At 49.2% G+C, this 25,246-nt stretch overlaps 2 protein-coding genes across 5 annotated transcripts in view; one reads left to right on the top strand and one right to left on the bottom strand.

The window, feature by feature from the left end:
- The first annotated feature begins 612 nt into the window (after positions 1-612).
- Positions 613-7,401, top strand: LOC120860907 (snRNA-activating protein complex subunit 5). 3 transcript variants are annotated; one of them, XM_040236623.1, is made up of 4 exons: positions 625-848; positions 2,090-2,176; positions 2,922-3,058; positions 6,545-7,401. In XM_040236623.1, the coding sequence occupies exons 1-3, from the start codon at positions 759-761 to the stop codon at positions 3,039-3,041; spliced, it is 297 nt and encodes a 98-aa protein (XP_040092557.1). In that variant the 5' UTR covers positions 625-758; the 3' UTR covers positions 3,042-3,058; positions 6,545-7,401. The 3 variants fall into 3 exon arrangements, with proteins under 3 accessions (XP_040092559.1, XP_040092557.1, XP_040092558.1); XM_040236624.1 differs by having other exon boundaries at positions 644-848; positions 2,925-3,058; XM_040236625.1 differs by lacking the exon at positions 2,090-2,176 and having other exon boundaries at positions 613-848; positions 2,925-3,058.
- The window catches only part of LOC120860906 (dual specificity mitogen-activated protein kinase kinase 1), a 73,590-nt gene continuing 54,067 nt past the window's right edge, over positions 5,724-25,246 (bottom strand). For both annotated transcript variants that reach the window (XM_040236621.1, XM_040236622.1), the window contains exons 6-11: positions 13,727-13,851; positions 10,787-10,988; positions 9,713-9,777; positions 7,833-7,894; positions 7,386-7,431; positions 5,724-6,751 (exon numbers count right to left, since the gene is read on the bottom strand). In XM_040236621.1, coding sequence (XP_040092555.1) covers positions 6,638-6,751; positions 7,386-7,431; positions 7,833-7,894; positions 9,713-9,777; positions 10,787-10,988; positions 13,727-13,851 — 614 coding nt within the window. In that variant the 3' untranslated portion in view covers positions 5,724-6,637. The remainder of the gene's footprint in view (positions 6,752-7,385; positions 7,432-7,832; positions 7,895-9,712; positions 9,778-10,786; positions 10,989-13,726; positions 13,852-25,246) is intronic.

A 25,246-nucleotide genomic window follows, 5' to 3' on the forward strand; every position in this document is an offset into this window, starting at 1 on the left:
CTTTTGGTATAAAAAGTGCCAGGTGTTTTTTTCCACAGTCACTGGTGTATTTCAGGTTTAATATGCTTGTGCAGAGTATGGATGTACCCAAACGTTTTTCCAAAGCTTTTAACTCGGGTCGCTGTCTGAACACCTTGGAAGTGACCTGTGCTTCCCTGCTGTCTGAACACCTTGGAAGTGACCTGTGCTTCCCTACTCAGGGTCTTGTTTTGCCCCGCTGGCAGTCTATCCTCCCATTTATAGATCTCTGTTCCTTAGTATAAAAACACTATCCAGCTTAAAATACTTTCCTGTCCACTAATTTGCACAGTCCTGTTTGGAAACTCCTTTGCTGTAACCAGGAATCTGCGCCTGCCTGAACCTTCAACTCAATAGGGCTCTTGTACTGATGTCCCGTTTGCTGGTGACTGCATCTGCAAGTTTGGAGGAGCTAAAGTAGCCTCCACCGATGAAAGAACAGCACTGCTCAGCTGAATTAATTGACACGGTATCTGACCGTTTTTATCTCCAGGTCCCTTACATCGCCAACACCCTTTGCTTTAGGGAGTTAGCATTCCCGGAGTTTTGCGGTATTCGGTTTACAACCAGCTTTGGGTGTCCATGAGTTCACGAAGGGGACGCGCGCAGGCGCCGCTAGGGAGAGGCTGCACCGCCCCACAGTGCCGCCGGCCCCTCCCAGTCCGGTTTTCAGCTTCCGGTAGCGCGGAGGTGGCGTCATCATCGAGCGACCCGACGGGCCGCCGGCGTGACTGGTCGAGATGTTGAGCCGGCTGCAGGAGCTGCGCAAGGAGGAGGAGACGCTGCTCCGCTTAAAAGCGGCTCTTCACGACCAGCTGAATCGGCTCAAGGTGACCCCGCGCCCCCCATTTCTCCACTCAGTTGTTCCCGCGCCCCAGGCCGCCGGGCTCTACGCGGAGCCCAGGCGTCTGCGGCCGATTAGTTTCTCCTCACCTGGCCGTCGCCCCCGGACTTGAGGGCGTAGACAGGCACCAAGGGGGAATGGATTTGAGACTCTGGGTCCACCCCTCTAAGAATATTGATCTTGTAGGTTTAGGCTGAGGCTCATTCATCTGAGTTTGTCGAATACACTACTACCCCCACCGCACCACTACAGCCCCGTAAACGTGGGCGGCCCGCACCACGCGCTGAGGAAGGGCGACCTCCCGAAGCTCGCCTAGACGGCCCCTGCCTCCCCTCCCGAGCCCCTGCAGCATTTACTAGTCTCTCTTCACTACCTCGTATGGTCGCTTGATACAGCTCTGGCTCACAAAGGCAGCCCACTCGCGGATGTTCCACTGTGCAAAAGGAGACAGCAAGGCCCTGCCAGAAGAGACCCTGCCACAGTACTGGGTTTGCCAAAAAGTTCGTTCGGGTCTTCTGTAAGATGCTACAGATGAACGATGAACTTAAGATGTAAGATGAACGAACTTTTTGACCAAGCCAAATAGTTCCCGGTAGCGTTTCTGCCCGGATCTGTTACCGACTCAGCTGCTTTGTTGAGGAGTTTAGATTGAAACCCACTAGAGCCATTTCCCAGACCTGTGCGGAGGAAACCCCCTTTAGTGAGATGTTCCTCCTAATCCCTGCTGGGCACTTCGGGTTATGAAGGCCCTTTGTAAACTGAGACCTATGAAAATAGTGTGCTTTCCCTCAGGACACAGGCAGTGCCTGCACACGCCTAATGTGTGCGTGCCAGCAATGGCTAGGAAACGCTGCCATTTTCCATTCTTCTTGCCTTTGCTATCTCATTACCGGGTAGACAGACTGGGTCGTGTGAAATCAGAAGACACTTGGCTTTTTTAAGGGCATGCTTGTGTTTTCCTCCCCTGAGCTGCTAGGTCTGGGCGAGTGGAACCCTCGCCCCAGCTGGAACACCTGTTCACCCTAGGAGAAAAGGGCAGGAAGCTTTCTATGCTGTTTCCTTTAGAGGCCCAGAAGGCTTGAGGAGCCCCATCCCTTCCCTCTAGAGCTTCACAGAGGTTACATTTTTTTCAGTTCTGATGCCAGACTCTCCGAGCGTGCTCAATACATTTCACCCACATCAGTAGCCCGGTGACATCGTAAAGAAAGTGTCCTCCACTCTTTCTAGGTTGAAGAGCTGGCCCTCCAGTCGATGATTAGTTCTAGAAGAGGAGAGATGCTGCCTTCTCAGCCTGCACCTGAACCATCACATGATGTAAGCTTAATCAGTGTGGGCTTGGGGGGGGGGATGCAGCCCACTCTGCTGAGGGATCAGAAATTGTAGATAACCTTATCAAATCCAAAGAATTCTGGGGAGTGCTAATAAGAACCTTCTGGTTTAATTAACTGGCTAGTGTATATTACTCTTTTAAACAGGGAACATCTGCCAGCTGGGTACACTTCGGTTGGCCCTTCCACCTTCCTACTCTTCCATTCTCTCTAGTCACGCCAATGAACTGGGGAGAGAGTGAAGATCTTTGCAGGAATATGTCAAAATTCCTGCTGCTCTGTGAATAAGTAAGTTTAGGATTTGATAATAGACTGTAGCTTCAACCACAAAGCCTAGAACTAGAGTTCTAGTCCTCCTCATATCCTCTGACCAAGTGCCCTCAGGAAAATCATCTTCTATATAAACCACATTTGAATGTTCTCCTAGCTGTGTGTTAAGCATTTAAAACCATTTGAAAGCAGCACATCTAAGCCAGTATATAATTCTTATGTAAGAACCATGTGTGTAAATCAGGTAATCTATCAAACCTAGTGCATTTACTGAGCTCTCATTGTGGCAGTGGGGGTTGGGGGAGGGGGTCAGGGTAGAATTTGGAGAAACAGGAAAGTGGCCACACTTCTTAGTGATAGTATTGGGATTGAATATACAATTGAGATTTTATTATAAAACATTAAGAATTTCTTTTCAGGCTAATGTTCTTCCTGCTAATCCATAATGTCCTTGACTAAAGCAGATGCTGGTGCATGTAGACAATGAAGCATCAATCAACCAAACTGCACTGGAGCTGAGCACAAGGAGCCATGTGCCAGAAGAAGAGGAGGAGGAGGAAGAGGAGGAGGAAGATTCCTGAAGGGGAGAAGGGCCCGGGTTAGTCATGCAAGTTAATTTCTAAGTCTCAGAGACTTTCTCTCTTCAAAGAATTCTCATGGGCCCTATAGCCTGCTTTAAAAGGAAGCAAGAACTTAGGAGACTGTGTAGTTGTAAACATGGTTCCATCAATAACTCAGGTTTCAGAGTGCTTTAACAAAAGTTGGTGACATACAGAAAAGCAGAGATGCAGTGTTTCAGTATTGAGCAGTATGGGTGGTGCTGTTTATAGGCTGGTCAGATTGAATAATTGTATTCTAAGCAAAAAACTTCCTCTGAAATGCTATTGAGAAGGTCTGGCATCTGCAAAAAGGGCAGAGTTTAAATACAAGGCAGCCTTGCAGCCAACAATGCCTCTATTAAGAAAACCAATTAAACACTGTTTGCATGCCACTGAACCCTTGTGAGCAGAGTGAGGCTACAGTCTGGGAGAGAGGTGACAAAGAGGAGGGCAGAGGGCCCCTTGAGAGCACAGCTGCTGCCACCTCTGAGTGATGTCATAAACTGACTGCTAACATGCTGTGTGTGGCTGCCATCACACCTCGGTCCATGTGTGGCTGCCATCACACCTCGGTTGAGACATCATTATGGTAAAAATGTGCTTAGAAATAAGTCACAGATAAATAGCTGTTACGCGGCTTGCCGCTTTCCAGACAACAGACCAAAGGATCAGTTCCTCTGGGGTGAACGATACAGTAGCATGGTTTAAACCCATTTCTAGACTTCGGCATTGTGCCACTGAAGAAGGATCACGAGGCTCGGGAGATTGGATTCTGTAATAAAGAACTGACAGCAGAATAAGAGACACTTCATGTTTGAAGTTGACGCTCATTTTTGCATATTGTTCCTTTTCCAGTGAATACACAAATATGTAGTTGCTTGATTTTACAAAAGTGATTTGCCCTGCCCAGAAATAGAAAAGCCAAACAAAACACAACCTCCTCAAGCACAGCTTCTTACATAACTGTTCTAGGAGAGAGCATAGACATATTTGTTAATTGATGTTTCATTAAAGTTATGTTGAGCTACTCTTACATGAAGTAGCCAGAAGCTTAAATGAGCATATTTCTTGGAAAACACAATGTGAATATCATTTTGCAACAAAAAGCATCAAGGTATACATTTTGGAGTCTAATGTAAGATACAAGCATGGGTTTTTAAGAGCTGGAAAATTTGGGTATGAATTCTAGCTTGACGACCAGTTGGTTGCTTGCTTTTCACCTTTTTCGGAGTTCTTGCTCTTGTGTCTATAAAATGAGAGTATTCATATCTGCTCTAGCAGTTTCCGGTGTCCTCGTGAGATGCTAATGAGGTATCACTTAAAAATCTAACTATTGGTAATTCCCTAGCGGTCCAATGATGAGGATTCCCATGCTTTCACTGCTGAGGGCCCAGGTTCAGTCCCTGGCTAGGGAAGATTGTGAAAGCCATAGCCCCAAAATTAAAATATCCAAGTATTATATCTCAGTAAGGAAGTGTGAAAAAGGAGTTTGGCCTGGGGAGCTCTAAAAATATAGCATGAGCGATGTAGGAAACATCATTCTTGAGAATGAGATCATTCTTAGTGAAAATTACTAGGAAGAAATCTTTTGACTCTTAAAGTGAAGTTCCTTTGAATGTGAAGAGAGATTTAAAACACCACTCAAAAGACACTGAGCTTGAAAGTGTTCACATCCAGGTTTTAAACACCAGGTCACACCACTCCTTAGTTTATACACTTCAGTGAGACATTCTCAGAGGTGGTGACATCCTCTCTGTTAGGAAAAGACCCTGGGTGTGAGGAGGGTGTGGTTCTTAAACCTCATCTGAATGTTTGTATGTTGAAAACATGTGAGTTAGACTGTTGACTTATAGGACAGATGTTAGCCTCTCAGGGGGAAAAATGATTGGCTGAGGCAGCCTTGTATATATAGTATTGACCAGTATTTAAAATCCTGGCTGTATCTCAGGCTCTCATAGATCTGCAATGCACTACCTACTTAGGAGATTTACTGGTTTTAATTTGAAAATGAAATAAGCGTTTAAACATATATTTATTTTGGTTTTCTATCACCTGCTCTCTCAAGAAAATGAGGGAAGAGGTGCTGACTAGGCAGCCTCATATATGATCTAAATCTCAAAAGTTACTTTTCAAAGAAAGAAAGGTGGCCAGTTAGGACATGGCTTTGTGGGGTTTTTTTGCAATTTCACGGCCAGCCCACAGGCACGGAAGTCAGTGCCAAGCACCTTGCTCCTCTGCAGGGACGTGCGTCGGGTGTAACTGGTGAGCGGGGCGCCATCGCTCAGTGGAGTAAGCAGCGCGGTGCAGCCCCGGGTAGAGGCCCCAGTGCCAGCTGCCCCAGTCCAGCCCCCGCTCCTGCTTTCCTCTCGTATGAGAAGAGATGGGAGAAATCGATGGGATCTGTTCACAGGCCCACAGGAAAGGTGGCTGGAAGATTACGATGCTTGCTGAGAAGAACTGGACAAAGTCCAAAGATTAGAATTCCAGGAAGCCACACTGGTCCAAAGCACTGAACCTGTCCTTAGTGTGGTATTTCCGCCTTCCAGGCTCCTTCCTGTCTTTGCGTTTCCCCCCTCCATTAATGCCTGGCTGCTAAATCATTTGATGATTTATCCACTACAGACACTGAAAATGCCACCACAAAAGCAGAAATTGTTTTCATCCTTTGAATTTGATAGTATATTTATTGGAGTAAGAGATTAGGTTTGTTAAACATCTGCATTAAAATGGTAAAAGGATTTTCATACAGTTGTTAGGCACTATACACACTGTTGTTTACAATAGCATCAGTACTTAGGTTTGGTGAAAGGTAGATCTCATTTATTTTAATGCCTTGATCCATTTGTAACATTCAGAATAACTCCACCATTTTAGAAACACTAATCCAAACTTAAAGAGACATAGCACTAAATATCCACACGGTATATTTAAAAATAAATATAGAAATACAACCAGAAGTCTACAAACCATCACAGTAGACAGACTGGTGAAGCCCCAGCTATCATGGCAGTGAAGGGCTCTGGCTAGATTTTGATGAAAATTTGCTGAATTCTACACCAAAAGCAAGAACATGATAAAATAACATGATACACACTTTCTGATGCTCATTTTTATAGCAGCAAAGCATGCTTCACATGCACTGCCTGTGAAGGATCTTACAAGGCTCCTTCCTACTCAGTTAGAAGGTATGCCTGGCAAGAATGAAGTACCACCAAGTGTCAAAGAATCCCGAAAATAGAGGCGACCAGCCAGTTCACGGTGTGGGAAAGCAGTGCAGTTTTCAGTAAGAATGACTACCCACAGTCACCAGTTTCACTGTAATTCAACATTGCACATGTTTTCATCATCAATATACACAAAAATAGCCCCAAGCACAAAGCCAATCCACTTAGGGGAATAACAATAGTAATAAGAGTAAAGATAATATTGAAAATGACACGAATAGAATTTTGGCACATGCTGTGTTCTTCATCCTTTTGTCATAGGTGAAATGCACATCTGAACAAAGACAGGCATGGAAAGGCCGCCCAGAAGCAACATGGCATGCCCCTGGGCAGGGACTGCTGCCTCCCAACCACTTAGACGCCAGCTGCATGGGTAGGTGTGCTGGGCTGGTTAAGGCCAATGGTGGAGCAGAGCCAACCTGCAAAATCCACTTCCTCAGCATCAGATCTCTTGATAAAAGCATGAACCTGTGTGTGAGGAAATAGAAAGTGTGCTTAAAAGCCAAGAAAGAAAATTCAAGAGTCCTGGGTCTGGAGGCTGTGCTGTTCTTGGAAGGAGCTCCGGGAGCCTGCCCTTGTCCAAGTGCCTGCCTAGAGCCCTGGCTCCGCTGGTCTTACCCCTTCCCTGAGCCTGCTCTCCATGAAATGGAGACAGCAGCTCTGCCTTGCAGCTGTTGAAGGAACAAGAGAATTGATGGACTCGAAAGTGCATGTTACACTGACCAGGCGCTACATAGCATGTAAGTGCACCTAAGAGGATTCCCACTCCTCTGCTACCACACAGGAGACAGTTACTTGGTGAGGATGCTGAATACAAAATAAGCCAGTCAATACTGCAGAAAGGCCTTGTCCTCCTGTGGGGCGAGCTGGCCCTTTCTTTCCCTGGATCCCCTCTGGCTGCAGGGTTATCCCTGCTCTTCCATTAAACTGATGGGAAGACCAAGGAGACGTGTTTGGGGGTCCTGCAGGCCCCGGATCGGCTGGGCCACAGCAGTCAAGGCAGAGTCGGGTATGGGCTCAGCAAGCACTGGATGGGTGACTGACAGGAGAACAAATGAAATGCAGCAAATGACAGTGTAAGGATTTGACATAAATCACTTACCATAAGTTGCTTCAAATCTGCTCTCTCTGCGGGGTTTTTTATTAAGCTTAAAGGAAGAAAGACAGTGTGAGCTCTTGCCTGCTGCTGGTTCTAACTCAGATTACTTCATGTGTGCATGCCTGTCCTCCCCACACCCCATGGGCTCTGAGGAAGAGTACCTGAGCCTTACCCACCTTCCTGTTCTTAGCAGAGTGTCATGCCCACAGTAGGTTAATAAACACTTGTTGAATTAAATTAAGGCCCAAAGGCAATAGGGCAGTCCCTTTACAGCAGGTGCTGAGCGCAGCAGCTGTTCTGCCCCCTGCTATAGTCAGACACGTCACCTGAGTCCTAGTGTTCTGGAAGAACGGCAGCAGCTAAAGGGTGAAAGGCAAAGCTGTGCTCCCCAAGAGGGATGGGGAGCCTGACAAAACCAAAGTACTTACAGAGAACAAGGAGGTGACTTACCATTTATTCACAAAATCTTGAAATTCCAGACTGAATACTCCACTGGGCAGTTTTGGAGGAGGCTGCAAGTACACACAGAGACCTAAGAAGTGTCCTGCTCTACCCACCTCCCTTCTCCACTCCCACTTGTAGGCAGTGCCGCCCTTACCCAGTCCAGGAAAGGCAGGGCTGAGGCCAGTGGCTGCTACCGCTTACCCTGTTGGAGCGGTCAGTCTCAACCAGTCAGAACTGGGGCCAAGTCAGTGTTCTGACTACTCACCAGTCTCAATCTGACTAAAAGTGAATGGCTGAATAAATCACTTCCTTTCTGAGCCTCAGCTGACCCTTTTTAGCTGTGAGGCTCCACCACCATACATCTGGGAGTGTGGTAGGGAAACAGCCAGCAACTACTAGGAGCCGGAGTGAGGAGGATGTGCAAACCACCAGGCATAGTCCAGCCCTGACAGCACCTGTGGGTATCACAGAAGGCTGACCGATAAAATGTTTACCCCTTCTGAGCGCGGAAGGAGTGCAGAAAGGTTAGTAAAACATTAACTGGCAGAGAGCTGGGTCTGGAAGAATGTTGGGTCCCAGCAGGAAAGGATGACTTTCCTGATATAAATACAACACAGTCTAGCTTCCTTGCATCCTTACGCAGCTTAGATCAGACCTTCCACTTCCCTTCTCTGTCCCACAGTGCTTAGCACAAAGCTGAGCAGTCAGGCAGTGAAGAGCTGAAATGAGCCCAGGAACCTGTGAACCAGTGGCAGTGATTTTTTTTAAACTGCTGTGGTGAGCCAGGATTTTCCCTGTTGAATTTGTAATAACCAAAGGGACCTTTTGACCCTTTGGGGGTCTAGTTTTAGAGAGAAATGAGAAAGCATGAAAAGTTATTCCACTAGTCTCGAAGAGAATGGGGCAATGCCTGTTACCATGCTCCTCAGTGGAGTGGGGGCCTCCAGCTGCCTCCCAAACAGGCCAGAGCTCGTCCCTCTTCCTCTACCCATGCTGCTCCTGATGCCAGTAGTGCCGGCCTTACCATCTGAAATTCTGTCCTGCCCTCCAGCTCCTCTAGCCCTGCCCCACCCTCTGAGCAACCACGGTGCTAGTCCAGAGCTTCTAATTCCCCCAGGCCCATAATGATGGGTACTTGTCAGTCTCGTCCTTCCTCAATCACTTTTACATTTAAATGTACTGGCATATATATTTCACAGATAATATATCTTCTTTGTATTAAAGGGACGAGGGAGCCTGGTGGGCTGCCATCTATGGGGTTGCACAGAGTCGGACACGACTAAAGCGACTTAGCAGCAGCAGCAATTTAATCACCTGTAATTTCATCACTATGAGATAACCACTGTCATATTACTTTCCAGACTTTATGTGCACATAATATGCATACACAGACTTTTTTAAAGGATCAATCATAGTATACATACTCTTCTACAATCTACTTTTTCCATACAATTTATAATGAATATTTCCCATATCTTTCTACACTGTCACCTGTTATGCTCATTGCTTTATATAGAGAAAATGCATGTGTCTGCCTTGCTTTCCCTACCCAATCTAAGACCTGAGACTTGTTTTTCCATCTCTGCCTGGATCCCCACCTTGTTCCTACCACCACCCCAAGGTGCTTATTAGCACATAGTAACTGCATAATGCTTGGTGGAAAAAAAGAAATGCCTGGTGAATGAAGGATGAGAATGCATTCAATGGGCAGGTGGAGGCTCCTGAATCAGAGAGGATGAGGGACTCAGAGCTATGTGAAGATGCTCCTGGGGAAGGACAGCCCATGCTGTGGGAACAATTGAGAGGTTTCCCAGACAGATCAATTATGAGTGTTTTCCTTAAAAGCAAATAAATTCCAAGGTCACAGAAGCCAAGCAGTACCTTACCTCATTGACTATGTAATCCAACAACTCAAAAATTGCCATTGGAGGTCGGCTGTCCATTCCATAAGCTGTAAATTTTATGAAAAGAAAAAAGAAAACTTCTCAGAAACAGAAGATTAACTGCCAGTTCGAGGCTAGGGGTGGGCATGGATCTTAGGGACTAGAACAAAGTCGTGGAGGATAGAGACAGAAGAGCCACAGGTAAGGCCTTAACAAGAGGGGGCCAGCCACAGCCACAGCCACAGCTGGCCAGGGTCTGAGTCTGGGTTCTGCCACACCTAAGACTTGTGACCAGCCCCCTCTGGCGACCCACCACCGGCTACTCTTGCCCGCTCTGTTTCTCCCCCATACACGCCCTCGTGTGGGCCTCAGACAGCAGTGTCCTGGCAGGGACAGCGTCCAAAGATAATGGCAGGGCCAGGATCTTACTTTAGTCCAGAGAGGCGGGCAGTGCTTCACAATGCTAACCTCAGAGTCAGACTTGGCCACTTAAGTGTACATGGCGAGTCAAGCACCCTGTGCCTCAATTTCCTCATAGCTAAAATGGAAATTATAACAGTGCTCACACACAACTGCTATTAAAATTAGACAATGCTAGGCAAATCTATGGAGACAGAATAGCCTGGTGACGGCTAGGGTGTCAGGTAAGGGGGCTGTGACTGACTCCTAATGGAAATGGCTTCTTGTGGAGATGATGGAAACGTTCTTGAATTACAGAGTGGTGATGACTGCATGATATGGAGAAGTATACTAAAAACCACTGGACCGTACACTTTTAAAATGTGCATTTTATGTTATGTGAATTTTACCTCAATTAAAAAAAATCTACCTAAAGTCATGATTTTTTAAATTAGATAATACATATAAAATACTATGTGCAGTGCCAGGAACACAGTGGGCACTTAACAAATGGTAGGAAGGAAGATGTTTCAATGATAATAATCTCCTACACTGGACCCCATGCTCTGCTTCCCCCTTGCCCCAGCCTGGCAGCCAGAGACAGGAATCAGCCTTCCAGAAACCCCTGATGGAAAGGACCACCCACAGTCCAAGCTGGGGCCACAATGGGCCACTCACAGCTGAGGGGCCTCCCGGGGGTCCTTGGCCTGGGCGGGGTCTCAGCCGCATCTCCCTCCACCTGGCAACCAAACATCAGCTCCAGCTCCTTGGCATCTGGAGGAGGGATGGGATACCTCCCGACCGCCATCTCAACCAGAGAGAGCCCCATGCTCCAGATGTCCGACTGCACGGAGTAATGGGTCCCCTGGAGTCGCTCTGGCTGCAGGAGAGACAGACACAGTTATCACCCGTGAGCTAGCCTGGCCCACGCAGAGAGGGATGGGTGAGTCCTCATGAATGCCTGGGACTTCCTGCCCTGTGGAGGCCTGTCTACAGTGCAGGAGTGCTGGGCTACCCTGCCTGGTCCCAGCCTTGGCTCTACTGATGCATTTTATCTTCTGCCCCTTAGCAGAGCTCACATCCTGTTTCAGGACCTCCATTAACCTCTTTAATTTGGCTCCCCTTCTGCCCCCAAATAATCTATTTACCAAATCCTAGCTGGCCTTCATAGCTCTGACCCCTAACTGATGTCTCCCCCCAACCTACCCTGAACTAACAGCATCCAACCCAGCTGGACCCTGGCTGAGCCTCAGCTGTGGTTCCAGCTCTGCCCATCCTGGTCTTGCATGTGCAGGATAGCCTATCCAAAGCCCAGCATGAGAGACTCATCTTGAGTCCTGAATCCAAAATATGAAGTTTCTGGAACATGGGTCACAAATGAGGTATCAGTGGGTAGAAAGAACACTGGCCTTGCAAGTAAGAAGAGCTGAGTTCTAAGACCAGCTCTGCCACTATCTCTGTTCTGGACAACATGGAAAACTAGAAAAGGCAAAGGATCTGGGGTCAGGAGATCTAGGTTCAAGTCCCAAGCTGGGACTTAAAAGCTAGGTGAGCCTGTTTCCTCAGCTGTAAAATGGGGCTAATGATGCCAGTAACAACAAAACAAAATACCTACTCTGCTACCTAGGGCACTGAGAAGGTCAAACCAGATGAAAATGTATGTTAGATGCTGCAAAATGTTATGCAAATATGAGTTGTTATTGGTGGAAATAGTGGGAGAGAAGTACATAGTGCTTATTTTTATTGAGCATTAATGACATAAAACATGTATTTCAAGAACCCTATCAAAAAATCTTTATTCTGACCATCATACACTTAGGTGGTTAGTCACTCAATCATGTCCAACTCCTGGCTCCTCTGTCCATGGGGATTCTCCAGGCAAGAATACTGGAGTGGGTTGCCATGCCCTCCTCTAGGGGATCTTCCTGACCCAGGGATAGAACCCAGGTCTCCCATATTACAGGTGGATTCTTTACCCTCTGAGCCACCAGGGACGCCCTCATACACTTATACAGGCATCAAATTCATTTCTCCCATAGGGTTCTGTACCAACTCCAACACTGAACTATTTTGGAACTGACCATGTAACCACAAAAACCCAAACCACTAAACCCAGGATCAATATAATTTCCAGGGCCTATTAAATGATTTTAAACCCAAAGAGTTAGCAGTTGAGTAGCCCAGGGTGCTAGCTGCTCAGTTTTTAGACATTCAGGGAAGAAGCTGAAGGGCCCACGGGTTTCATGTCTTTTAGCCACTGGAATGGGGGGGATGCAGATGTGGGTCAGCGCCTGGTGAGTCATGTTGCCAGTGGCTGGAATCACTTGTGGGCAGGGGACAGGCAAGCAGGAAAAGGACGGGAGCAGGACCTGCCACATGGGGGCCAGGAGCAGCTGCCAAACTGTACCGAAGAGCAAGTGAGGGCCTGCAGTGCAAGGGTCACCTCACCTCCCTGAGTCTAGATTTCCTCATCTCTAAAACGGAACAACCATACGGTTCAAATGGGATCGTCACTGCAGGATGTGAAAGTGCTTGAAAGACTGCACACAAATCACAACGTGCTAAGACACCCTGAGCCCCTGTGCCAACCCCTCTTTTCACCTCCGAAGACCCCCACTCACTTCAAGTAAGGCTCCTCTACTGGGGCCCAGTCAGCCCTCACCCAAAGCCACGTTTCCCCTTTCTGAATCGTTCTTAGGAGCGTTAGCCATGTTCCCGCCCATTTGTCAACCACACGTTCACCCACTTGGCCAAGCACCTGAGCACCGACCATGGCCCAGGCCCCAAACTGGACCCTCAGGACAACAGAGGCACCCGCAGGCTTATCCCTGCCCCTCAGGGAGCTGGCTGTGTGGGGGAAGCAAGGGAACACAGCCATGCTGCTGAGGGCGCAGGTGGGGGTGGGTGGGGGGAGCCAGAGTAGCTGGAAGCAGGTGGGGGGACTCGGGGACCTCAGGCTGGCGGCTGAACCAGATGCCAGGGGACCAGGAAGTTGTACTGTGGTGGGAGAGGGGCAGGTAACTGGGAGACATGCAGCAAGGCGGGAGAGAAGAGACTGCACAGGGAAAGACAATTCTGAAGAGACTCACAGGACAGGAATCGGGGTCACTAGGTGCTGGAAGGACGGGGAGATGGGCAGAGAGGCTGAAGGCTGATGCTCAGATTTCTACCCTGGGAGACTAAGGAGACAGTGATGCCATTTACTGCTAATGGGAAAAGCGGGGCCATCTGGGGTGGGAGCATTTCTGGGCATGTCATTCTGAGGGTCTAAAGACAGCAGGCAGAGGTCCTGAGGGTGGAGCTCCATGTCTGCACAATGAAAGCCACGCTCTGGAAACATCCAAGCGCCGGTTTGAGCTGAAGCTGTGATCCACTGTCTCTTCCAGTGAATCAAGGTCCCAGTGCCCCGACTATGCTCCAAGGCCTGTGAAAGGCCAAGCCCGTCTCCCCTGAGACTGTGATCTCCTCAGGGAGGGACCACAAGGCGCAGCCCTTGTTTCTTTTTCCCCCACCCCCATCACCCAAGCACAAGGGTCTGGCTCCACATGGGAAGACACCCACTTGGCTCCTATTCCTGATCAGACAAGAACCTCGAGAAATGGAACGAGGTGCTCATACCGACATGTAGGACCTGGTGCCCACGAAAGAGTTGGCCATGGAGTCGATGAGCTGCCCGCTGACCCCAAAGTCACAGAGCTTGATCTCCCCACGGCTGTTCACTAGGATGTTGGACGGCTTGACATCTGTAGGGGAAAGAAAACAGGAAAGTAGAGAACTGACAGTAGACTGGGAAGCGCTGCCCAGCCAGACTAGCCCTGACCATGGATGCCCCCCTCACAGAGCCAGCCCTTGGCTCATGGACACAGGACATCACGGCCCCTATGCCCCCTGGCTCAGGGCTCGGGGAAGACCTGTCGGCAGAGGAGTGACAAGCTGCTACAGAAGCAAGACAGAAAGCCAGTGTTTTCCACTCAGAATCCAGTCTTGGCCAAATGACCTACAGGAAGGAATCAGTTACCATGAGTAATCAAGGCTGAAAGGTCTGTTGCTTCAGCCGCCTCTGTTGGCAAGACACAGTGCCTATCACCGGATCACAGGGAGGAAGGAATAGTAAGGCCTGTATGCTTGCTGAGGCTACAGACCAAAGACTAAAGGAGGGTGGGACAGAGGCGGGTACTGCTATTCTTGACCCGACAAGCACAGAAGATGGGGGTTTCAAAAATGTGTGTGCCAGGGGATGGGAGCCAACTTCCGATTCTTTTTCACTGAAGTCACTTCTCTAAGAGCCTGCACAGTTGCGTCTACCTGTTAGTTAAGGAGAGTCTCTCGTTGTCGGGGCCCGAGAACTAGGGAGGCCTGAAAGCTGCTTCTTGGGGTCAGGAGTGTCCCCAGCACTGGCCCCATTTCCCTTCGCTGCACTCGAGCCAGCCCCACGGCCACCCTGGTGCCCACCACCAGTATTAGTCCGCTGGCCCTTCCCTTTGCCAAGAGGTGGATTTCTCAACATTTTCCTTTTACCATCTCCTCTGATTCAAACAACTGTCCCATGAAGCAGGCAGAGCAGAGGCCGGGACTTGGTAAAGGGGCCCCAGGCACCAGGTTTGTGGACAGACATTGGCAAACAAGCAGACCCACTCGAGAGCAGGCCAAACCCCAAAGCAAAATCATAAACCCTGACAGGGAATCTCTGACGGGTGTAATACAAACACAGGGCATCTGGAGAACCAGAGGCAAGAGTGAAACCCTCATAATCCCAACCTACCAGAGCTACTATTAAGATTTTATTATGCTCCCCTTCAGTACCCACGAGAATGCATTTATTAATTCTTACACAGATTCTAACAGATCCATTGAAGTATCTTTCCAAGGGTAAACAAACAAACAAAAAAATCCCTCTCTCATATCCCAGGAAGTCCTCGCCTGCCCACCTCCACCTAGCCCCTCCTCATCCCCAGCCTGGGTCAGGTCCTAACCACAGCCACGCCAGCTCCAGCCTCTCTCCACCCACCACCGGCTCCACCAGGGCAGGGACGCTGGCAGTTTGCCTCACTCCTTTAACTGCAGATACAGAACAATACCTGGCAGGACAATACAGGAAGTACTCCTCAAGGCCTGTGCATGAATGGGGCTCAACTCACCGGGGACACACACACACTTCGCACCATGGGTACTGTCTTTCTAAGACCCAGCCATCTACGTGTCACAGGACACAGCAGCACAGAATTCGAGACCTTTCCAAACCCACTGGCATGCCCCCATGTCTCCCATATAGACACAGGTGTCAGAAGTAGCCTGAGAAGGCATCTGGCTCCTCCCCTTCATGGTGGAGATGAAAAGCCTAAGGCCCAAAGGGGTCCAGGGACTTGACTGAGGTCACACAGCAAAAACTGATAAAGTGGGAACCAGAATTCAGACCTTGTGATGCCTGGACCTGTTTTCTCCCCACTCACCCTGTTCATACATCACTCATACCGAGTGACTGACCACAAAGCCCCGAGCGCCCTCACCTTCCAATGTTCCCATGGCCTGTTCAGAAATGACCTATTAGGTCTTCTTATAAAAGCAAAAGAGCGGCACTAGCTACAGAGACAGGAGACCTGTATTCGCCTCCTGGCCCTGCCACATGTTCCACAGGCAGCCTTGAGCGAGCCCTTGGCTTCTGTAGTCTGTGGTCTGCGGATCGGTAAAGTGGTGATAACCACCACAGCTCTCGTAGCCTCACCAGATGGAGACCAGGATCTGCCGGATGAACTGTGGGCATTTAAAGAGCACACACGTGACAGGATCACAAAGAAGGATTCTTTCACGGTTGCACTCCAAGACCGGCAGCTCACGGCTCCAGACACCCGCTCCCTCACTTGCCCCTGCTGCTCAGACACCACTCCCCAGGCCACAGCCGCTGCTCGGGAGAGGCTGCACTGCCTCTGTGGCTCTCCTTGTATCTGATTTCTGTTCACATGGCAAGCCAGCCTCCTTTTTTTGCAAACTTATATAATGCCACTTTCCTCCCTCTCTGGCTGTCAGCTCCCACTTCCCCCACTCGCCCCAGGAACACTGCCTGGGAGGCTGAAACACCCATGCAGATGGAGCGGGGACGGGGTGTTTCCCGTTGTGGTCCCCCGCTTGGACCACATTCATCCTGGAAGCCAAATGCACACACAGGGCCCCTCAAGGTGACCCTGAAGGCCTGACAAGAAGCTGTTTGGAGACATCCTAACTTCTTCCACTCCAGGACATGTGGCTGGAGCTGTCAGGACAGGACATGCTCCACCCCGGCACCCTAGTGAAGTCGGGCTCTTTTCTGGGGACAGAAAAGAGGTCAGATAAGGCCTGAGAGGCTGTTTCCTCCCACTAGCAGCTTCCTGGATTTGCTTCCCACAGTCCCCGCCCCTCCTTCCTCTGCTCCCGTCCCCAGCAGCTTCCTCTTCCAGCCGGTCTTACGCAGTGACCTGTGCGCCTCCAGGGGGACCGCCCCTGCACAGAGCCTGCAGCGGCTCCCATCTGCCTCTCAGCACAGGCCAGGCCCCTCGGCCTGCCTTTCCAAGCCTACCGTCCTGCTCACTTCTCCAACTTCTTGCTGCAGCATGTCTCCATGTCCGGCTCGCCTGCCTAACTGACCCCTGCACCTAAAACATCCTCCTCTCCCACCTGCCTTCTCACTTCTTCATCTGGTAGAAGCCTGGTTCTTTTGAGGGCTTTTCCCAACATGGAATACTGCCCTGCTCTGGAGCTCTGGGAGGTTTAGTCAGGCTTCTTCCCTCATCTTCCCTTGCAGCCGCCTCAAACACTGTTCGCGTTACAGGCCCAGGTGGTCCCTCTCTACTTCCCGAGGCCTCTCCAGGCCTTGGGTTCTCTTTCCAACCCTCCAATATCAGGACAGTGAAGCTGGAAGGAGCCCCAGCAAGTGATGGGCCATGCTGCATTTCACAGGAAGTATCCACTAGCCTCTAAGCTCCCAAGCTTCCTTAGGAAACCTATTAAAGATGCTAAAGTCTGAAACCCAGATCCTGCCCAGCCTCTGCAACAATGAAAAAGAAGAGGGGTTTATCCCCTCTTCTTCATAAACGAATAAGAAGGTGTTATGAAAAAACTAAGTGGAAGACAGAATTTTCTTTTCTGCTATTTTCTGCACCAGAAATAACCACTGTTCAAAGCTTCTTGATTTCCCCCCCGCCATGAGCACATGACTTCAACTTGATTTCTGAGCATTTTCTACCCCTCTGTGGATTAAAGAATTCACTTGTTTATTCTTTATAACCACTAATAAAGTGCCTGCACTGAGCTGTGAGTAGAAAGGACCAGTTCCTGTCCAGGCTGCCGCCACCACAGGAGACGGAACTCAACAAATAAGAACGAGCCAACGGAGGAAGACATCACAACAGCTCTGGTTCACTGAACACCTACTATGCCAGGCCTTTTAAATACACTGTCATCTTTAACCCTCACAACCGTGCTGTGAAGTAAGCATTATTAACCCCTGTGCACACTGCAGCCATGAAATTAAAAGACGCCTACTCCTTGGAAGGAAAGTTATGACCAACCTAGACAGCATATTGAAAAGCCGAGACATTACTTTGCTAACAAAGGTCCATCTAGTCAAGGCTATGGTTTTTCCAATGGTCATGTATGGATGTGAGAGTTGGACTGTAAAGAAAGCTGAGCACTGCAGAATTGATGCTTTTGAACTGTGGTGTTGGAGAAGACTCTTGAGAGTCCCTTGGACTGCAAGGAGACCCAAGCAGTCTATCCCTAAAGGAGATCAGTCCTGGGTATTCATTGGAAGGACTGATGTTGAAGCTGAAACTCCAAATACTTTGGCTACCTGATGCAAAGAGCTGACTCATTTGAAAAGACTCTGATGCTGGGAGGGATTGGGGGCAGGAAGAGAAGGGGACGACAGAGGATGAGATGGTTGGATGGCATCACCGACTCAATGGACATGGGTTTGGGTGAATTCCGGGAGTTGGTGATAGACAGGGAGGCATAGTGTGCTGCAGTTCATGGGGTCACAAAGATTTGGACACGACTGAGCAACTCAACTGAACAGACAAGAAACACCGAGGCCCAGAGTCTGGGAGTTACCTGTCAAGGGGGTAACCAATAAAACAAGCTTTATCTGGGAATAGGAGCTGACTTGGGGTAGGCTGAAATCCTTAAAGTTTGGCTGTGAGAGATTATAATTCTGTGCTCTGGGTTAGTGAGCAAGCACTTCCTTCTCAGCTTCAGCTCATTACCCTCCTGGGCAAGTTTAACTCCAGGAGACGTGCTGACAGTGGGAACTAGAGCCTCCTGATTAACAAGTGAGTTCACACAGTTAGCCTTTGGAGCATGTGTGCCAAGTCCTAACCAGCGGCTATTTTTATCTCTCTGCTTTCAAGAGTTTTGCAACCAAGTCCAGCAACTGCATTTTAATTTTTACTTCCCTCTCATGATTCATTAGTTCTGAATTGCTTTCATTCTTTACCTTTGTGTGCCCCTCTCTGCAAATGCAGTGCTCATCCCTGACCCAAAAGGCACGCAAATGCTGACAACACAAGATGATGTTGCATTAAGCCATGACTTGGTTTTCATCAGCACACGCCATTCCAAGAAATGGTCAGAATCTGAAATCAGGTAGTTATAACAGCCTCAGCAGAAGGTAAAGGGGTTAAACCAGAGAGAGAGGGAGAGAAGCGAGAGAGAGAGAAAGAAAAAGGGGGAAAGGGAGTAGTCAAGGCATGAGTTTATGGGTCCTGGACTCCCTGATCCCTCATTCCAAATGACCTCATAATAACATACGGCAGAGCAGCCCCATATTATAGATATGAAAATTAAGGTTCAAGTAGAAGCCCCTTGCTAAAGACCACAGAGTAACCTGCCCATTAAGAGAACCTGCCTTAGGGACTTCGCTGGGAGTCTAGTGGTTAAGACTCCATCATGCTTCCAATGCAGGATGGCACAGGTTTGACCCCTGGTTGGGAAATTAAGATGCCACATGCCACATGGCATGGCCAAAACAAACCCAAGAAGAACCTGCCTTAGAGCAGTATACTTCACCTTCCAGACTAAGTGACTTCCGAAGACAAGCAGATATGCAATCTATCACAAAGCAAATCAACCACCGGTGGACAGGAAAACAACGCTGGCTACTTGGACATTATTATCTGTACTTCAAGAAAGAGAAATCAGCTAAAAACCTGGTTTGATCTGCTGAAAGTGAATTTAGCTCAGCAGGAGGAAAGAGGGGGAAAAAAAGATGCCAAAAGGAAAGGCAGAGTTAGACTGGAAATCTGTTTGGTTTTAAATGGGAAGTGGGATAGAATTTCTAATAATATCACCATAGCTATGGGGACCTAAGCTGCACCCAAGTAAGGCATTACCCTTGATGCCTGGGTCACAGTCAGCATGATTCACTCGTGAAGTCAAGTTCACTCATCAGTCATTCCTAGCTTAGCCTGAGACAGGTCCTGAAGAAAAACACCGAGGACAGTCTGTCAGGTAAGGACAAACCTAAGCTAAACGGAGCTGGCATTCCGTGCGTCATCTACTGAGAAGAGAAGGACCCTCCCCCCGCACATACACTAACTTTGGGAAAGGTGTGCCTCCCTGACTCCAGCCAGCTGCTTTGGATGGAGACTGACCATCAGACCTCTGTCCCCAGGCCACAGGGCAGGCCCCTGATGCAGGATGGGCCACCAACCTCCTGGTGACCCGGTGGGTTCTGGGTACAAGACCAGTATTAGTTCAATTAGAGCGTTCTTCGGGATTTTCTGTCAGAGGCTGGGAAAAGCTCTTGCCTCTCTCATAATGAGACTAAAGCCAGAGGCAATGGTTCCCATGTGATAGAGACAGCTGGCCTGAGAGAAAAAAGCCAACTTCAGAAGAGAAACAAATGAGCGAGAATTAACAGGTTCCAGGACACCACCCCACCCCACCCCCAACCCCCACCTCCATGGATACCAAAATCTGCAGATGCTCAAGACCCTTATATAAAATGATGGAGTATTTGCACATAACCTACACACATCCTCTTGTATACTTTAAATCACTTCCAGATTACTTATAATACTTAATACAATGTAAATAGTTATAAACACAATGAAAATGCAATGTAAATCAAATTTTGCTTTTTGGAACTTTTTCCCAAATATTTTCCATCTGTAGGTTGGCTGAATCCAAGGATGCAGGTATAGAGAACCGACCGCACATCTTAACTGAAGTATAACAGCTAATGGTATTTGAGTCCCTAGACACAATCTTCCCAAAGGCCGGGCTACATTCTTACTCTTCTTGGGGTTTGGTTAGTTAAGCCAAACAAACAACCTCTTTTACTGCTTGAACTAATTTGTGTTCACTAACAACCAAGAATCCTAACATCCACTGACTCTTACTATTAACTGGCATCAAAAATTACCGTAAGTAGGCATGTACTGTGGTGTGGAAATGGGAGCACCAGCTTTGGAGTCAGGCAGATCTGGATTTGAATCCTAGCTCTACCAGCATAGGCTGTGTGAGCCTAGCCAAAATCACGAGCCTCCTGTAGCCGGATTCCTTGGCTGGCAGGTGAGAGCAGTAATTCCTACTTGATGGCAGGTACTAAGGGCTCAATAAGTAAGAGGAACTACATATGAGAAACAGAATTTAGATTTCAACGGCTCTAGCTTGTTATTTGTCGTCTAAGTCTGAAGCTTGGGGGCGGGGAGTAAAAGCTAACATTTGAGCTCCTACCTATGTCCCCACCCACCCCACCTCCCCAACCACAGTCAGTGCCAAGAGGATCCATGCTGTTCCCCAGGAGTCCCTGCATGTTTCTGTCTGAATCATTTGCTCTGGCTGGTCTCTAATCCAGATACTCTCTGTATTTATATGACCTACCATGCTTCTAGTCTTTTTTGTTTCTTGGAGGGGAGGAAGGAGAAGGTGGCCCGAAAGTGTCCTCTTGATTACCTCCCTTCCCTATAGGAGGCAGCGCCACAGACTATCTGCACCAGGTGAGCTCTGCTAGGATACGCAGGGACTTGGCAGTGGGGCTAAGAGGGTTGGGTTGGGCCTGCACCGTGTCTGAACAGATTAGATGCTTACTGGGGTGGAGGTGGGAGGAGCTGGGGTGGGAGGCCCCTCCTCCTGCCCCTGGACAAAGCAGCAGAGAAAGCCAAGCTGCAGAGCACTCAGGACAAGGCAGCCAAAGGCGGACAGAAGCTGCCCGGGATCCCACTTGTCTTCCACCCCTGTCCTGACCCTTCCTGAGCACAGGCAACATCTGGGCTGTTGCCAATGCTCAGGAAAGCCCCCCAGATCCTTATAAGGAAGTCCTCTCTTCTGTTTACACTGACTCACGTTGGTTTCTGTTACCTGTTTGTTTTAGGCTGGCTGACTGGCTGTGCTGGGTCTTCGCTGCCGTGCACGGGCTTTCTCTAGCTGTGGCAAGCAGGGGCTACTCTCCAGGTGCACGGCATCAGCTTCGCACTGTGGTGGCTTCTCCTGTTGCAGAGCACACGCTCTAGAGTGCATGGCCTTCAGAGCTGTGGCGCCCAGGCTCTAGAGCACAGGCCCAGCTGCTCCACAGCACATGGGATCCTCCTGGATCAGGGACTGAACCCATGTCCCATACACTGGCAGGCAGATTCTCAACCACTGGATCACCAGGACAGCCCAGTTTCTGTTACATGTAAAAAAAAAAATCCTCCCTGAGAGGCTCCCACCTCCCCTGGGAGGACTCACCTGACCACTGCACACCCACAAGGCTGCCTTCTCCCTGAAGCTCTTACCATGTATGTCACTTGTCACATTAGTACTTTTGCATCCTTCTATTTTTTCCCTCTTAAAAATCCAAACATTCACAAAAGTAGAGTATAAACATGTACCAACATCAACTTCAACAATTATCTACTCACTGCCAGCCTTGCTCAACCAAGACTTTCTCTTCGTGGAAAAAGAAAATACCACTCTGTTTCTAATTAATTTGGTGCCATTAAGCCTAATGTTGGTTCCCACCCTCTACTGAGATTGTCCACTTCTCCACTGTCACTGCAGCATTGGGCATGGTGAGCAAGGTGGGTTCCACCTTGCTAAGGTACTGGTTAATAAAAGCTACCCCTCCTTTGGTCACCAAACTTGCAAGACACACCAGCTCTCCTGGGCCCACAGAGCTCAGGAAGTCATCTGCGCCTGAGGACAGCGGCAGTGCCCCGGCTCTGGCACCCCTAGAAACGAGGCTTATGACATGAGACGGAGCAGGACACAGCTCTGCCGGGATCACCTCTCGGCCTGGTCTTTCCTAAAGGGAACAGGCCTAGCCTCGGGGTCCCCTCCACCCCCTGCCTTAGGGAGGGCCTAGGGCAAAGCTAGGGGCTTTCTTCCTGTGCTCACCCCACCCCCCTCCACCCACACCCGCACCCGGCCTCTGCTCTCAGAGGCTTTCCAGGGTCGTCTCTCCCAGCCTGTGTCCTCCTCGCGATTCATTCAATGACTACTGTGACTCAGACCCACCTTCTTTCTTCTAGAACCATGGTGGCAGCCTCCTCGCTGATCTCGCTCCCCTCCCCGTCACCTGAGCTGCAGCAGCCAGAGGCCTCCTCCTCCGAGGACAGCTTGCCTCCCTTCTCTGTGCAGGAGCACCCCTCAGCTCCCCACTGCCCAGGATAAAAATCCAGACCCTGCACAGGGCAGGGAAGACCCTCCTCAACTGCTTCAACTAATTCTCACTTAACTCCCACCACTTAGCACCAGGAATCCTTCGTTCTAAATATTCTAAACAACTTGCTGTTTCCTGCAAGGACATTATCTGTGTTTCCCGGCCGCTGTGTCATCGTGATTCATGTGTTTCCCTACCTAGAATCCCTTGTGCTAACACTGCCACCTGCGTAACTTCTCCCCATGTTTCCAAGCTCAGCCCAAATACCACCTCCTCCACGACGCTTCCCTAAAGGGATCTGAGGAAGCACTTTCCTCCTCCAACGGCCCATCTGCCTCACTTGAGATGCTAAGAAACAAACTCATCTGGAGACATAATCCATCGCTGTGGGTCTAGCACTGAGGTAATTCTAGAGAACATGACTCACGTTTCGAACCAGAGACCACACGCTGGATTCCAGCTACTAATCAGCCACTGTTTCTTTCCATCTACAAGGTGTGGGGGGGTCCAGACACAGTCCAAAGGGATCGGCTCTCCCTGTAAACTAACTGCCCCCTTGAGGCTGTCGCCACCAGGCGGGAGATGAGCCTGGCGGGCAAAGGAAGCTGAGGTGCAGCCAGGGTGTCCCCCGGACACCATGGGCCACCCACTGGTTGAGGCTCTGATGGCATCCCCCTGCACACAGGGGCGGGGACTGTGCTCAGGACACAGCGCTGTGCGCAGCCGCAGGGCCACCCTCACGGGCCTCAGGGAAGCCTGGCAAGACTCCAGGAAAACTGGCAGGGAGGACAGCGCCTTGCAGGGGTCACAGAATCAGCCACTCAGAAACCCGTTATATGTGAATCTGCCACCAACAGCTTGTAAAACAACAAACTTGGGCCACTTAAAATCTTGATTGTCAGTGCCAACAGCAAGTCTGACTGAAGTGAGAGGAGGACTTCAGAGGTTGAAATCCTAATGGCTGTGAGAACCCTGTTCCTCCAGAGGCTGCTGCTGGGGTCCCTTGAGATAACTTAAAGACTCTCCACTATCCCCAGGACTAGGATCCAAAAACACTCTCAGTCTCTGTAGAATGCTGAAATCTCATCCTGACTCGAGAGCTCCCTGTTTTCACAGAATGCTTTATCCTGGGCAATAAGGAACTCTCTGGGAGGGTACTCTGAGCAGGAGGGCCCCAAAGTATAAGCGACTCTAATGCCCTGCAGAGAACCTCACAGCTGACTCCAATCACAGTCTGGCTGGGCGTTCCCTCAAAAATCTAAGCCCCAGCTACTGGGTATAAAGATCAGGCAGGTTACATGCTGCTCCATCTGACAGAGGAAAAGAAAACCCAGCTGAGGCTTAATTTAACTCTGTTATCAGCATCTATTGATCTTCATCGGCCAGCAACTCCAAAGCAGACATTATTCATGGGCTCCGCTGTATGAACTCTGCATTGGTCTAAATCCTATAATCTTTCTTCAGGGTCTTAATCAGAACAAGATCTTAACAATGAGAGGGGGCTAAGCAGCTTGATGGGCTGGTGATGCAAGTCACTGCTTTCAATGGCATGAAGCTGTATCTGAGCCCCCCACCCCCGCCACACACCCCTTAACTCAAGGCTAACCACCTGGTTCAGCTTTGGATGAACTGGACCTCTGACTTCCTGCCACCGTAACTAGAAAGGCTGCATAGAAACCAGTGGAATTAACTAACCCCTCTCAGAGCGCTAAGGTCTCCTCCCCACGTCACACACCCTGTTTTCAGTGAAGGACTTAATCATCTTACAGCTGACTTCCGGGCTTCAATTCTAAAGCTTCCTCGGCTCGGGGGTTCCTCTTCCCCTTAACTCAGTGGTCAGGAAGCTTTTACTGTCAAAGGACCAGAGAGCAAATATTTTAAGGCTTTGAGGGCCACACAATCTCTTTCACAAGCAACTATTCAGCTCTGCCATTACAGTACAAAAGCAGCCACAGACAACACTTAAGCCGGGCTGTGTTCCAGTAAAATGTCTTCATGGACATTGAAATTTGAATTTCACACAATGAGCACATGTCACAAAATTCTGAAAAACAAATCTTAGTTTGCAGGCCATACAAAAACAGGCAGCAGGCTGTGCGCTGCCAATCTGCCCACCCCTGCCTTCAATGCTTAATTATTGTTTTGATCCTGTGTTAGCAGTTTTCTGTCTTGCTGACCCAATGCTTAATATTATTTACAGTGGAACAACTCTCTTCACCCTTTTTTTTGCTTTCAGAATCTGTTCCTCCCATCTTCTAGTTACAGAACTCCTCTTTTTCATTTGGGATATGTTCCCCCACAACAGTGTGTGTTCCTGCTGGGGTGCCAATGAAGAGGCCCCATCTATCCTGCCCCAAGACATGTTCGTAAGCTAGCCTCCTGGACACAAGAAGTGGCCCAGGACTCGAGGGGCTCTCCAGGCAGAGCCAACCAGCGGTTCAAGCACTGACCTAGAGGCTGAGGAGATGAGGCAGAGCTTTCTCAGGGACCTGGGGCGCTAAGGACTGGAAGTGTTGAGCTAGTGA

Source organism: Oryx dammah, unplaced genomic scaffold (assembly GCF_014754425.2).
Source record: "Oryx dammah isolate SB20612 unplaced genomic scaffold, SCBI_Odam_1.1 HiC_scaffold_11209, whole genome shotgun sequence".
Lineage (NCBI taxonomy): Eukaryota > Metazoa > Chordata > Mammalia > Artiodactyla > Bovidae > Oryx > Oryx dammah.